At 39.6% G+C, this 14,611-nt stretch overlaps 1 protein-coding gene across 2 annotated transcripts in view; it reads left to right on the top strand.

The window, feature by feature from the left end:
- LOC133524158 (GTPase-activating Rap/Ran-GAP domain-like protein 3) overlaps positions 1 to 14,611 on the top strand; it is a 197,266-nt gene that overhangs the window by 175,702 nt on the left and 6,953 nt on the right. For both annotated transcript variants that reach the window (XM_061860031.1, XM_061860023.1), the window contains exons 16-23: positions 86 to 349; positions 937 to 1,040; positions 2,831 to 2,944; positions 5,089 to 5,191; positions 8,332 to 8,421; positions 12,407 to 12,528; positions 13,778 to 13,914; positions 14,402 to 14,556. In XM_061860031.1, the coding sequence (XP_061716015.1) occupies positions 86 to 349; positions 937 to 1,040; positions 2,831 to 2,944; positions 5,089 to 5,191; positions 8,332 to 8,421; positions 12,407 to 12,528; positions 13,778 to 13,914; positions 14,402 to 14,556 (1,089 nt within the window). The remainder of the gene's footprint in view (positions 1 to 85; positions 350 to 936; positions 1,041 to 2,830; positions 2,945 to 5,088; positions 5,192 to 8,331; positions 8,422 to 12,406; positions 12,529 to 13,777; positions 13,915 to 14,401; positions 14,557 to 14,611) is intronic.

The raw sequence follows: 14,611 nt of genomic DNA, 5'->3' as shown, positions 1-14,611 counted from the left end.
GCGAATTGTCACTGATGAGTTGAAAAAAAACATGTTGTGGATAAGCAAATAAATATTTTTAGTAAATACCACTTAAATCACACAGACAGTGGCACAACCCGGGTAATCCTCCGCTGGGAGGGCAGCGTGCGCGCCGTGCGTCTGACGGAGCGAGCCGGACTGTTCCGCGTCGGTGCGCGCGCCAACGGCGTCAGCTCCGCGTCGAGCAACGCCAGCAGCGCCGGCGTCTACGCTGTCCCGCTCGCTCAGCTGTACGCGGGCGCCTGGGCCATGAGGCCGCTGCAGGACTGCAAACAGGCGCGCCTCTCGCGCACCAAGACCGCGCACTTCTTCGACCTGGTGGAGCACAGTGAGTCGCTTGAGTTATCTTGAGCAGCGCAGGTGTACACCGTGCCACTATCTCAGCTCTACGTCAGCGTCTGGTCCATGCGGCCGATGCAGGACTGCAAGCAGATGCGCCCTGCGAAAATAATTCGGTAGCAGCTCGCTTGAAGTAGTCTAGGCACTGTGAAGGTTTGAAACCTTCACAGTCTTTTGGTAGGTAACTGGCAACGATTATGCATTTGAATTCAGAACTATCGCCCTGCTAGAAGATAAAATATCTGCAGGCAGGCATCCCGAAGGTGGCAGTCATTAAGGGGGATTTGTTATCTAGCCGATTGATAATAAAAATATGTATAGTCAGAAAACTACGTCGAGCGGTTATCTTACACCACAATCTAGGCGGCACACTTTACATGGTGGAGGCGCGGAGTAACCCCACTTGGATTTAGCAAAGTCACTAGTTTTCAACGAAGTTAATATATGCCATTTTCTTCTGTGATGGTTACCCAGGCTACAAGCTCAACATGTTCGCCTCCACGGACTACCAAACTACCTACCCGTGCCTATATTTCACTTCATATAACATGTATAAACATACGTGTTTATGTGCAGATGGCAGGATCACCCTCGTCGTGTCGGTCAGCAGGCGGGTGCTGATCATGGCGGAGGAGGAGCGGCTCGACAACGACAAAGGCTTCGACTACGTGCATATCAAGGTACTCGCAAGCTCTGCAAAATACACACCGGAGCCTCCATGGAAGGTTAAGAGAGGGCTAACGCAAGATTGTAGTTTTTATATTATTATTTTTCCATTTTAATCAAGGGCAAGTGCCGTAAAAATCAACGCGGAAAATAGACTACCGAAGAAACGTCACTTTTGACACAGACATATCTTATCTATATGGTATCTTTAGAAAATGTTTGACGTATCTAAAAGTTCGAATCGGACCGTAATTTTCAGTTGTATATATTGTGTCACTGCGTCGCGTACCTTGACTCGTATTGTCATATCATTAAAGGTTAGATTTATGGATAACGCGAACTATACATGTATATTGTTACCCTGCACTGCATACCATAGCAGTATAATTATTGTATATAATAAGCGATATTACCGAGGGATCTGCCTAGCAGAATATTTGACCAGAAGTATATTTTCAGATTCAGTTAGATAAAAGGGTGAGGGATGGGCATTTCGGCCGTCGCTCGTTTCGCGCGGCGCGCCATATTTTTTGTCGCGTTCTAATTTTTGGTTTTACACCCTTAAAGGGCTATTTATAAGTAGGTACCTATATATTCACACAGTACACTGGAGAGAAAATCAATTCGAAAATAGCCATAGATTAGTATACGATATGTTTGTGTAATGAGTAATCAATCGTAAGACTAATAAATAACTAAAAAAAAAGAAATCGAAGGAATCGTAGGTAGTTTAAATTTCTAACTTCGAAATGAATCCGAATAAATCAGATTAAGCAACGTCCGTCAACTAGTTCCTTTAAGGCCCGCTGTTGCCAGTAATGGCAGTAATAGACTTACTAAACTTTCCATAAAAGAGACTCGTTTTAAGTAAAGACTGCATTTAATCGGCAAATCGTATGAGTTATGTCGTTTTGCCTTTATCTCCGAAATTTTGGACGCTGCGAGTGTCCTAATGTCGTTAGCACAAAATCTTTTCTTTAATTGGACTTCGTGAGTCATTAACTGAGAAGTATCACGCAATACGATGCGCAATTGTCCTCGCTAACTACGTCTATTTCTTCAGAATAGCCTAATCAAGTGTAGGGCTCACTTCAGCCCAATTTATGTAAGGTTTATTCTGAAATGTCAATGTACTGTCGCCCGACATTAACAAAAACTGAAGGTCGTGAATTCGACCGAAACGCCCTAGGTTCGCCGCTCTAATTACGTCTTAGTGAGAGTAAAAGAGAAAGATCCCCGCAATTTGCGAATTTCGATTTTCGCGGTAGGCCCCCTGGAACTAGGTCGTTTGAGTGCTGCAGGGCAATTACATAAATTCGGATGCGGACTTTCGTTTCTCTTAGATGACCTTTGATCCAACGAGAAATTCAATAGTGGTTGGACCACCATCAGTCACGTACAGTTATTACTTAGTATTTTCAAAGTACCTAAATAGTGTTGATAATAATACAAAATTTCATTAAGTTCGATCGATAAAAAATCTAATGTACTTATATCAATTTGGTATACTTTTTCAAAGTACCTAAATAGTGTTGATAATAATACAAAATTTCATTAAGTTCGATCGATAAAAAATCTAATGTACTTATATCAATTTGGTATACTGAGTCTAAGAGATTATATTATAATTTCAACCAATATTCTATTCCAATCAGGTAATCATTTAGACACATAATACCATTCTATTTTTACACAACGCTAGGGAAATTGCTTAGGCAAAGTTAGATTGCTATGGCTTCCGACGAAATCTAAAAATGAACCCTATGTTAAGGAGGTAATGTTGAAATTCGTCTGTTGTTGTCAGGACGTCATGCTGGGCGAGGTGCCGTCGCTGATTAAGTATTTGAACTACGACTCTGGCGTAATTGTGGCGGGCTACAAACATCACTGGGAGGTCGTTGACTGCGGCAGTGGGCAGGTGAGCTTATCCCGTTATGTATTTTTAGATTAACTATAGGTATTATAAGCAATGTACGATATAATAATTTACCTGTTTTGCAGCATTAAATCTACCTCTTGAATGATGAGTGAAGTTATGTTTGAGCGACACAACGCTAGGCGCGTATTGTAGCGACATCCCGCTCGCACATCAGAGCTCAAATCGCAACTAGTGTGACAACCGCCATGATTCATTTTCCTCGCGTTGACTCGGCTTTTTGCCACGGCTCATGGAAGCCTGGGTTCCGCTTGGCACCTAATTCCAAGAATGCCTATGCACTACTTTTTACGAAATTGACTGCCGTCTGACCTTCCAACCAAGAGGGTAAAGTAGGTATTACTGAGATTAGCGCTATGATTGATTGTCCTTGTCACAGTTTTTTTTATTCCCTAATAGCTTATGGTGGGCAACAAATAACTCGACCAAATTACGTAGGTTGTTTTTGGTATCTTGTCAGGAATGTTAAAACGTATTTTTAATTTGGCTCATTGGTGTTTTTAATATCTTCTGTCCCTCACGGGCGCACGCGGTATAGCACATCTAATTGATCCTACCATCTATGCAACACTATAATTTGGTAGGTACCATTGAGTTGCTCTGATGTTGGCAACACGAGGTGAACAGAGAAACTTTTCAGTAGCTGTCAAGTAAAACCCTAGACTTAGGGCTCGTAATTCGTCTTGGCGAGTCCACTTTAGCGGCGTAAAGTACAAGCAAGGATGGTATTCCACCTGTCCAATTTTGTCTCTCTCTGATGAGGTCACCCTAAGGGTCCAATCCAGTCAAATCCAATTTCTTGGTCTAATGTGCATTGCGTCTCACTCTCTCATTAAGCAAAATGTGAGATGCAAATACATTAAATTTAGTGACAACATTGACCAATAGATGGCTCTGCGTGTAGATTAAATGGCGCTATCGGTGTGTCGGCGTAGTTTGTATAAGAACTATTTTCAATAAAAATGAGCTAGCAGTAATTAGTTACAAAAAATTATAACTTACTTAGTTTTTGACGTGGCCTTACGAATTCCAATAAGGACACGAAAACCATAATAAAATTAAATAAGCCTTTAATCCACATAATATGAATCACTTGTAAAAACAAAAAATACTTAAAATTGTCCTATTATAAAATGTATCTTAGTGTGGTGTGCCTGTCGGCATAGGCCTCTTCCACCATATCGGATAGACTTATTGTACTCGTAATAAACCCTAATACTCGTGGCCATCAAGGTCTCTATCTCAGAGGCAGCTATCACCTATAATAGGGTACTGTCATCTCGTATTATAAAATACCTATAGATGTATCTTTGAGTACTGGTCCGCGAGTACAGTACTCAGGTCTACCGCTAACTAAAACGGTTGGTATGATGATATTTTGGTACTGATTATACGCTTGACTAATTATTAATAAGCAGACTTTACGTCAAAATTCTTTTCATTGTCTTATTTCTGACCACTGTCAACTCTGTCAAGCTTGTATTTCCGTCTTCTATCAAATAAATAAAAAAGGCTAGTGACAAAAAATCGCATGTCTTAGCTGTAGATTGTTTTTTTACATGAGAAAAATTAGAAACTAAAGTTCATGTCATACAAAAACCGTCACATTTATTGGGAACGCGAGCGATACTTAATTTTTTTATATAAAGGAAAAAAATAGAATTTTACGCTTCCAGAAGGACTTGAACCAGCAAACTATGCAAACCGTGCATTGCTCTTAACAAATTTAGCTACGGAAGCCAATCAGAACTTCGCAAATCTTTCCATTGCTTCCCTTATACACCTTCCACACCACAAACCTACACGCCTTACACGTATTCTGGTGTGGCGCAAAGCGACATTTTCTGAAAGACCATTAATTCTATCTTTACGCCACTCCAGAAGCAATGCACGGATTGCGGGTTCTGGTCCTGCCGGAAGCGTATATTATTATTTTTTTCCTTTAATATAAAAATTTAAGGCTGTTAATTAAGTAGTTTTAGTATACTGGTTGTAATCCCAAGTACTTTCAGCTACTTTCTAATAGAAATCACCGCGTAACTTATTTACCAACCGCTTGAGATAAATATTAGACCTATAGATTTTAGTACGTAAAATTATAGATTTTTAATATCATTATTTTGTAGTGCGTGAAACGAGCTGACAACGCCGAGCAACGCCGCGGCACCCTCGTCAACGCGCTGCGCATAGGCGACGAGCGGGACCGACAGATCGTGCTCTGCTACAACCGTCAGTATTACCATAGCGTATAGCTATAGATCGTGTCATTCACGAAGACGCGTGCCTTGACCCCTAATGTCATGTTACTAAAGGTTAGATTTGACAAATCTGCTCGTCATCGTGGATGACACGAACTATACAGCGGTGTAGTTTTGCATCGGTCTCGACACGCACGCTCTGAGCGTGCTTGCTTAGCGCTTACTCCGACCGACCGCCATAAAACTAATTGATTTCACGGAACAACACTTGTGTGCTTACACTTGCTAACCGGCCTGATGTTGGGCCCGACGTCGGCCTGAGCAGAAGTCGTTTTTCGTTTCACGAAATAAGTTTAAACTTATAAGAAAGAAGTCACCGCGTTACGATACCGATCTGTCATTGTCAAAACTGACATTTTTCAACCAAAAAACGTCACTTTTGACACTGTCTGATCGGTACCGTACCGCTGTGACTTCTTATAAGTTATAAGCATTATTCAAATCGGACCGAGAAGCGCTTTACAAATGTAGAGTACATTCTGTCGGAGACAGCTAGGAGCGTGCGTTGCGTGGCCCGTGTAAGTGCCACGCACGCGACAGGATGTGTGCGAGAAACGAACCTATAATGACGAGTACAGTCAGCATCAAAAGTAGCGGATCAAACAACGCTTCAAAAGTATCTACCAGTCTGTAACAGCTTAGCAAGAAGTGATGGTTCTATATGTAGAACAATCAAGGCTGTAAAAGATACACTTTTGAACGTAAATTTTAGAGATTTATCTATATTTGGAAAAGTTATCCGGAATATCAGATACTTTTGGCGCGTTGTTTCATCCGCTACTATTGATGCTGACTGTACCAAACGCATAGGCTACGACAAAAGAATAGTACCGAAATGACACTGCCTACAAAACCGAAGTTCAGCAATTCAGGCACAAATCATGCTGTCTCTTTGTAATCTATGACATTATCCCTTTCGGCTATTTAGGGTTGTCAAAATTCATGTCTCATTTATCTGTGGTTGTGCACGCAAAGGGACGTCAAGTTTTGCCATCCCTAATACTCGTAATTGCTCGGAGCAATGCTGAGGGCCTACCGCGAACCACTTTCGACGTGTTGCCTCTCTGTCACACTTACGTACGAATTTACAAGTGCGACAGAGAGGCAACACGTCGAACGTGGTTCGCAGTAGGCCTTCTGAGCTGGGCGGCTACCGGGAAAATCGAAATTCGTCAATTGCGGGCATTTTTCTCTGTCACTCTAATTACGTCTTAGTGAGAGTAAAAGAGAAAGATCCCCGCAATTTGCGAATTTCGGTTTTCGCGGCAGGCCCCCTGAACGGAACGCTCTAGTGTCTCTCCACTGATTACAATTTTCTGTGATGATTTTTTGAGCTTAAACGTTAATCTGTTAAACAGAAGTCCTACAAGCCAATTCGAACGTACCTACTAATGACAGCTCACGGTGATTTCCATATCAGTTTGATGTCAGTGCACGTTCGACTTGGCCTGTTTATTTATTTTATGCAGAGCGGTCAGTAGTAAGAGACCACGCACGTGACACATCGTTTATACGTATTTACAGACGTGAAACGGACCGACATGGTTACTTGGCAACTATGATGCACGCTCTTGAATGACCCAAGTATTCAAACTTATCAAAGACTCTATTTCTCTCTGACAAATATCATGCGCGGCAATATTATTTGGGAGGTAAAGCGAACGAATGAGAACGAATTATTTGAGTAAATATTTTTCTATTAGCATAGTTGATATTATGATTGAAAATATGTACTTATCTTCCTATCTATTGCTTTATTGACTTTCTTCGCAATTTTCTTTAAACTATATATAGGTACTAGTTATCAATCAATATCTACACAGACGGCAAAATAGGGATAAATACAGCCATATTAGAAACAGACATACGAGTAGACAATTGCAAAACCCTTCCCATATAGTATAGGACGTATAGATACTTTTATTTTGCGGTCATTGAAATCACAGAAATATCTGATTGAAATATTGACCTTGTGTTTTCATGAAAACAGGAACCTATTACATACCGCATACTTTTTTGTGTTATGCGAAACATGTAAAACAAGTAAAAATTATGTATTGAATATCATAATTATAGAACATTTTTAATATAATATATTTAAACTAACTTATTAAAACGCATGAAATACAAAAAAGAATATAACTAAAGTAAAGAAACATATCTATTTACATATATTTGCAAATAAAAAAATGGGGGCTAGCTCGTCGCCCGATGGTAAGGTGCGCAGAAGACTGGTGGCATTACCGCGCTGTATGGCGATGCCAATTCGCTGGGCAAGGAAAGAACCAGCCCTCTGGTCACCCGTCGCATCCGGGTCCCCAGGGCTCGAGTGTCTCCACCCCAAACGGCTCAAACATACAACCAGAATCAATGGATGCCGTTTAAAACAAACCTTAAAACAAATAGGTACTATATCTAATGAAAAAAGCGGTATTTAAACTTATCATATCACCGACGAAAAAGCTACATTTGCTACCGTGTAGCTCGTTGTACGACTAGCTAGCGTTCCATACACTCTCTACGCGTCTGTAATGTCTGTATATACATATACCTACAAAATAAAAAATAATAATGGGCCCTTCAGGGAAAGTACCTTAAAACCTTAAGTTACCTCATTAAAGGAAACATACATTTATTTTTAAAAATAAATAAAACTACATTAAAAAAAAATCTCATGTCTCGTTCGGCAATAGAACCGACAAAAAGTTAATGTTAAAATTTCTCGTCTGACGTACAAAATATCCATAAAATCAAAAAGTACACAAGTATATTTAGTGATTAAACGAACTTACCTGTAAGTGAAGTTCGATCACAATTATATGACCGACTTCCTTCGAAGCAATTAGTAATTTAGAGAAGCGAATTGTTTTTTTTTTATGTGTCAATGCAGCATTGTTTCTTTTAAAAAATAAAAAATAAGTCTATTAAGCAAGATGGGCTAACTTAAGGTTTTAAAGTACTTTTCCTCCAGGGCCCATTAATTTTTAACCATCCTGTATGCAGACATAACACAACGCAAATATCGTACCGTTAAAGTCCCCAATTTCCCTTTGTGGATTGGTGGTAGAAAAAGGGTTATGATCTTAATAATAACTAGTGAATGTTCCACAGATACTTGCCACTTCGAGAGGCTGACCAACCGCGGGCTGGAGAGTGAGGCCGAATACGACTTTCACTGGACTTCCGTGCCGCTAGCCGTCGGTAAGAACCATTCACTTTATTTTAAGGTAAAAATCTCTCATAAACACATACTTTATACAAAACAAAAACTATCTCAGCATAATTAGCGTGAACGACAAGAACACGAATAGGTCCTTGGCTCGGCAAAGTAGCAAAGAATCAATTTATAAAGCAGCATGAAATATATTTTAGTAATTTACCGTAGATTGTCAGGCATTTAACTGCACTTTAAAGGGTGCCTCGGGTCGCTGACACCCTGAAGAATAAGTTTTAGGTCTTGCAATTTCCGTAGATACAAAAGATTTCCTGCACGCTTTGCGAACGGTAATTGCTGTAGCTTACGATCCTGAATGGTGTAAAATTTATAGCTATTACTTTACCCATAAATATTGTTATCGCTTATAAGGTTTTTAGAAAATATAGTGTTGTAAAAAAATCGTTTAACTTTTTCATTACTTGTATTAGATTATGCTTTTATTTTTGCCTAATTCTGACTGACAATAAAAGCATTATCATTATCAATAAGTGGTCACGACAGGCATCAGGCAGGCATAATATAATATTTAAGTCGCATTCTGTAATACTACATTACAATACAAGTGCGAAAAGTAGGAAATTCGCTTTCGGTCGTGTTTTAATTTATCGCCAGTTTTACAGTACATATCGTCTACTTTAAATTTATCGACATACGACCGTATAGTATACCGCACTAACGTATTGTGGTAACCGGAGAACTCTTAATAGACGATGTATACGTTCAAAAAATCGATTACAGTGCAGCGGCTGTGGTAACGTTTTTCCAGTTTCTGTGAAAACTTTGTTAAAATCACAAAATTAGGGCATGTGACCGCGGTTCGACCTCTCGGCCATATCGTTTGATCTGGCGGATCCTAAATTAGTTAACGTTATATAAAACGGATACGTCAAAGTCAAACCTGCCTTGGACGGATAGGATGGTTGCGCTTTTATCGTCTCTCGTGACATGCGTCACTCTCGCACCCACAAATTGTAACGTGACGGCCATGATGGCAGACGATGAAAGAGCAACCATCTTAGACCCGCTGGACGTAGACACGATCAAGTGGATTGAGTTACTCGTACAATAGCAGCTTCTCGAAATTGACAAAGTAATTAGGCTAGGACATGGATCTGCGCCTAAGCTTACTAGGTTGATTTAAGTCAATGTCAGATTTTACCGAGACGAATATAGGTAGGGTTACCTTCATTTTGCAAACGCTTTTATGTCAAAGGTGGCTTTGTCCTTGTATTCGTATTTAGATTGTATTTGGGTTTAATGTGATATTGAAACCTGTCAGAACAGAGACCATTTATAGGTACTAAGATAATTCTTGGGACAATAAATCTTAGATAAATAGCTTTATGACCTACATGATGTCTACACTCATCCGAGTAGGGTCACAAATGTTCACAAAGCGATGCTGGCTCGTTCGAAATACTTTTAAATAATCACCCAAGTTTGTATTAATGTCAAATGAAAGAACAGGAAATGCCCGTTAAAAGTTTAAACTTTAAGGAAACAAAGAATATCTTAATTTATGATAACGTTACTTATTATACCTACTTATATTATACCTACAGAATTTCATAGAACTAAGTTCCGACGCGACGCCATAATTTTATCTAAGCGGTTTTATGTAAGCATTTTTAAAATTACCTAAGTTTTTTATTAATGTCAAGTGCCCGTTAACATTTTAAACTTTGACATAAAGCCTATAGTTCGATTCATCCACGATGACGCGCAGAATTGTCAAATCTAACCTTTAATAACATGACAATACGAGTGAAGGCACGCCTCGTCGTGAATGACACGAGCTATACGTTAATTCATATTGATCTGGCTGATTGTACCTATATTTTACCTACAGAATCTTATAGAAGTGTAATAGTGTTCCATCTGACACCAGTTTAGATTCTACCGTGCATGCCTCTTCTCTTCCAAAGTTTCCTGACCCGTCGTAATCGGATCTTCAACCCTTAATTAGTTCAATACTGAACAAAATCTTCGATAACTTATGAAATTATGACGTTTACTTAACACTTGCACAGGCTGGGCTATCAAAATCGTTGGCAACTTTTTTTTTTATGGTAGAGGAGGCAAACGAGCAGACGGATCACCTGATGGTAAGCGTTTACCGCCGCCCATGGACACCTGACAACAACTGAGCTTCATCTGGTCTGATCTCTACCAAAAATTTAACTTTTGCCATAAACTTATTTTAATATTATTACAGTTATTACTAACATTAATTTTTTACTGTGTAACTCGTTTCTAAGATATAAAAATTGTAGTTAAAAAGTTATGGATGTTTTGAGAGGCCAGCTGTTGTTTTTCTTTCTCTTCCAATCTTTGATTTATGATTAGCCATTTTCAGAACTGCACCCTTAGAACTTTTATTAATTACAAAAAGTTTAAACAAGGCACTTTATAATTGGCATTAATGAGAAAACTTTTTACCTTCGTCTTTAAGTTTCCTTAACTTGATGTCCTGTCTTGATGTCAATTTTATTTATGTAATAACAAATTCCCTTTTCTACCATGAAGCTGTTTATAAAGCCACGGATAAATAAAAAAATGATGTTAGAAACCTAAATATCATTTTTGAAGACCTATCCATAGATACCCCACACGTATGGGTTTGATGAAAAAATGTTTTTTTTTTATTTATTGACGTATTAAAAAAAAACTATTCACTAGATCTCGTTCAAACCAATTTTCGGTGGAAGTTTGCATGGTAATGTATATCATATATTTTTTTTAGATTTTTCATTCTGTTATTTTAGAAGTTACAGGGGGGGGGACACACATTTTTTCACATTGGAAGTGTCTCTCGCGCAAACTATTCAGTTTAGAAAAAAATGATATTAGAAACCTAAATATAATTTTTGAAGACCTATCCATAGATACCCCACACGTATGGGTTTGATGAAAAATTTTTTTTTTTTTAATTTTTATGACGTATTAAAAAAAAACTACTTACTAGATCTCGTTCGAACCAATTTTCGGTGGAAGTTTGCATGGCAATGTATATCATATATTTTTTTTAGATTTTTCATTCTGTTATTTTAGAAGTTACAGGGGGGGGGGACACACATTTTTTCACTTTGGAAGTGTCTCTCGCGCAAACTATTCAGTTTAGAAAAAAATGATATTAGAAACCTAAATATCATTTTTGAAGACCTATCCATAGATACCCCACACGTATGGGTTTGATAAAAAAAATTTTTTTTTTTAATTTTTATGACGTATTAAAAAAAAACTACTTACTAGATCTCGTTCGAACCAATTTTCGGTGGAAGTTTGCATGGCAATGTATATCATATATTTTTTTTAGATTTTTCATTCTGTTATTTTAGAAGTTACGGGGGGGGGGACACACTTTTTACCACTTTGGAAGTGTCTCTCGCGCAAACTTTTCAGTTTAGAAAAAAATGATATTAGAAACCTCAATATCATTTTTAAAGACCTATCCATAGATACCCCACACGTATGAGTTTGATGAAAAAAGATTTTTTGAGTTTCAGTTCTAAGTATGGGGAACCCCCAAAATTGATTGTTTTTTTTTCTATTTTTGTGTGAACATCATAATGCGGTTCATAGAATACATCTACTTACCAAGTTTGAACAGTATAGCTTTTATAGTTTCGGAAAAAAGTGGCTGTGACAGAATCGGACAGACAGACGGACATGACGAATCTATAAGGGTTCCGTTTTTTGCCATTTGGCTACGGAACCCTAATAAAAAAGTGGCGGTGACATAATCGGACAGACAGACGGACATGACGAATCTATAAGGGTTCCGTTTTTTGCCATTTGGCTACGGAACCCTAAAAAGAAGATGGACAATGTTTATACAAAATCGCGTTCCTTCAATAATCAGGTTATTGCCAGGTCTCAGTTCCATCCATTTTATTCGGCGCTTTAGACCTTTATTTGAACATTTTCTGTTTAGTATGGATATGTGATGAAGCATATCATATGTTGCAGTGAACGCTTTCCCATACATAATGGCGTTCGCCGAAGACTTGTTGGAGATACGCCTGGTGGCGAACGGTTCGCTAGTGCACGCCGCCTGCATCCCCGGCCTTAAGCTGCTGTGTGGACAACGCGTAAGTACTACTTCGAAATAAGAATAACATGATTTAAGCTACTGTGAGACTGAAGGATGCAAACATACCTTAGATAGTTAAGTTGTCCGGTTACGCGGGAGACACTTGTGAAGTTATGTAAAAGCCATAGACAACGTCCATAATGTTTATTTAGGGTAGCCGTCATCGAAAACGATGAGGAGGACTATGTATATATATATATATAAAGCCATAGTAATGCCAATTGAGGCTATAAGTAGTATGATCTTCGCGTCAAATCACACTTAGGTACATAAAGTAACCAGTTGTCAGTAAAGAAGACTCACCAATTATTGTGTTGTTGAAAGAACAGTGCGGTCTATTTTCGCTCGTCACAAAACAGAAAAAGTTGTAATGTGCTATTAGCATCTCATTCTAAGTCGTTAAGTATTGCATCGTGAGCAGGAAGATATAGGTTATTTAGGTGGATTAACAGGAATCTAGCACTTATGCAACAGTCACTCGGCGATAAATACCTGCTGCAGCATTCAAACTTTAAACTTTTTGGTTATTGAACTTACTAATAATTATACAATACTTCAGTGGTGATAAAACAGTTCTAAAATGCGCGCCCTTCCGTAACATCTACGCTCACATCTAATCTTACATCACTTACAATACAACACACAAAAATTCAAAAATGTTGATGCGTTGGTTGCACGATTAAGGTACACGGGAGAATGATATCAAAATGAGATGAAATTAACATCAATTTATAAGTTCGAACCAGCCTCCAGGTGCCCGTTGTCAGTAACGTGCCACGCCACGTCATCCGGCTTAATTAATACGTCCTCGAACACGTGCAGTCTAACGATGGCAGTTTGGTGGATGCAAATGCATTATTACGCTTTAGTTCATTTCATCCGATTACCCGTTTACGTAATGCGTTTATGGTTGTGTGTGATATGGAGATTTAGTAGAAGTAGTAGTAAACTATTGTACGAAAACACAAGGTGACTTGCATTTAGAAAAAGCTAAGTACAAAGGCGAACGTATACCTTTGAAGGATCTCTTCCAGTTAACCTTTCATAGATGAGAGGACAAAGTGAGAAGAGGGTGACAAGTGCAGCGACATGTACAACAACCTTGTGACCGACATGAACAGATACATATATTTACATTTAACTAACATTGGATACGCTAGTGGCCGCCGCTCGAGCGCCCACTTCATTTGCACCCATACTTTATCACCGGTGAAAGGTGCCTACGAATCAAACTCATGTGTTTCCAGGACATATTCTACGTAGCATGCGCGCCCGAGTACGTGCCCCTCAATGACGATGACGAGGCCAACCTGGGCCTGCCCCCGGAGAGCATGGAGCAGATCCGGCAGCGGCAGCAGCCCTACTCCGTTGATGGAGACGACAGGTCAGTGTCGGCCTACGAACACAGTAGTCTGTTAAAATCTGAGGGTAATCTGAGGGCCGCCCAGTTTTTTTTTCAAAGATGTGATAACAGCCCAAAGGCCTTGTTTTAGGTTCACAGGCCCAGGACTTCGATCTATGATAACATCATAGTATAGGTGTGAGATTTGTTGGCATCATAAAGAATATCAGTAGAAGGCTAACAGATCAGAAAACACCGAAATTTGATGTCTTTTTTATAGGACCCTGGGCAGCTACCCCTCTTTTTGCAGCGATTCAGCATAATCGTGTTTACGTGTGCGAGGGTATTGACATATGACCACAGCGACGATAGCATCGCGACTGCATCGATACTGTATCGCGGCTGCATTGCTACTGAATCGCAGCAAAAGTGTGCTACCTCCGTGGGAGTAACGGAACTGTTTGTATAGGTAAAAAGTATCACGATTTTATTTGTGTGAATTCGTTAATAAAGCTATTTACGCTTGCAGTAGCAACGAGCCGTGCACAAGTGCTGCGGCCCGCGCCGCCGACGCGGCGTCTGCGTCAGCGTCCAGCCGCAGCAGCTCGCTGTCTTCAGAGCACGACACTATACGCCCGCCGCTGCAGCGCACGGCGCGTGTGTCGCCACCTAACTCCCCACAAGGTAACTGCCACTGCGTCAACGTCCAGCCGGCGCAGCAGCTCGCTGTCTTCAGAGC

The sequence above is a fragment of the Cydia pomonella genome, chromosome 1 (assembly GCF_033807575.1).
Source record: "Cydia pomonella isolate Wapato2018A chromosome 1, ilCydPomo1, whole genome shotgun sequence".
In the NCBI taxonomy this organism is placed as follows: domain Eukaryota; kingdom Metazoa; phylum Arthropoda; class Insecta; order Lepidoptera; family Tortricidae; genus Cydia; species Cydia pomonella.
Note: the sequence above shows the minus strand (reverse complement) of the source record. Positions and strands in the feature narration are given on the sequence as shown.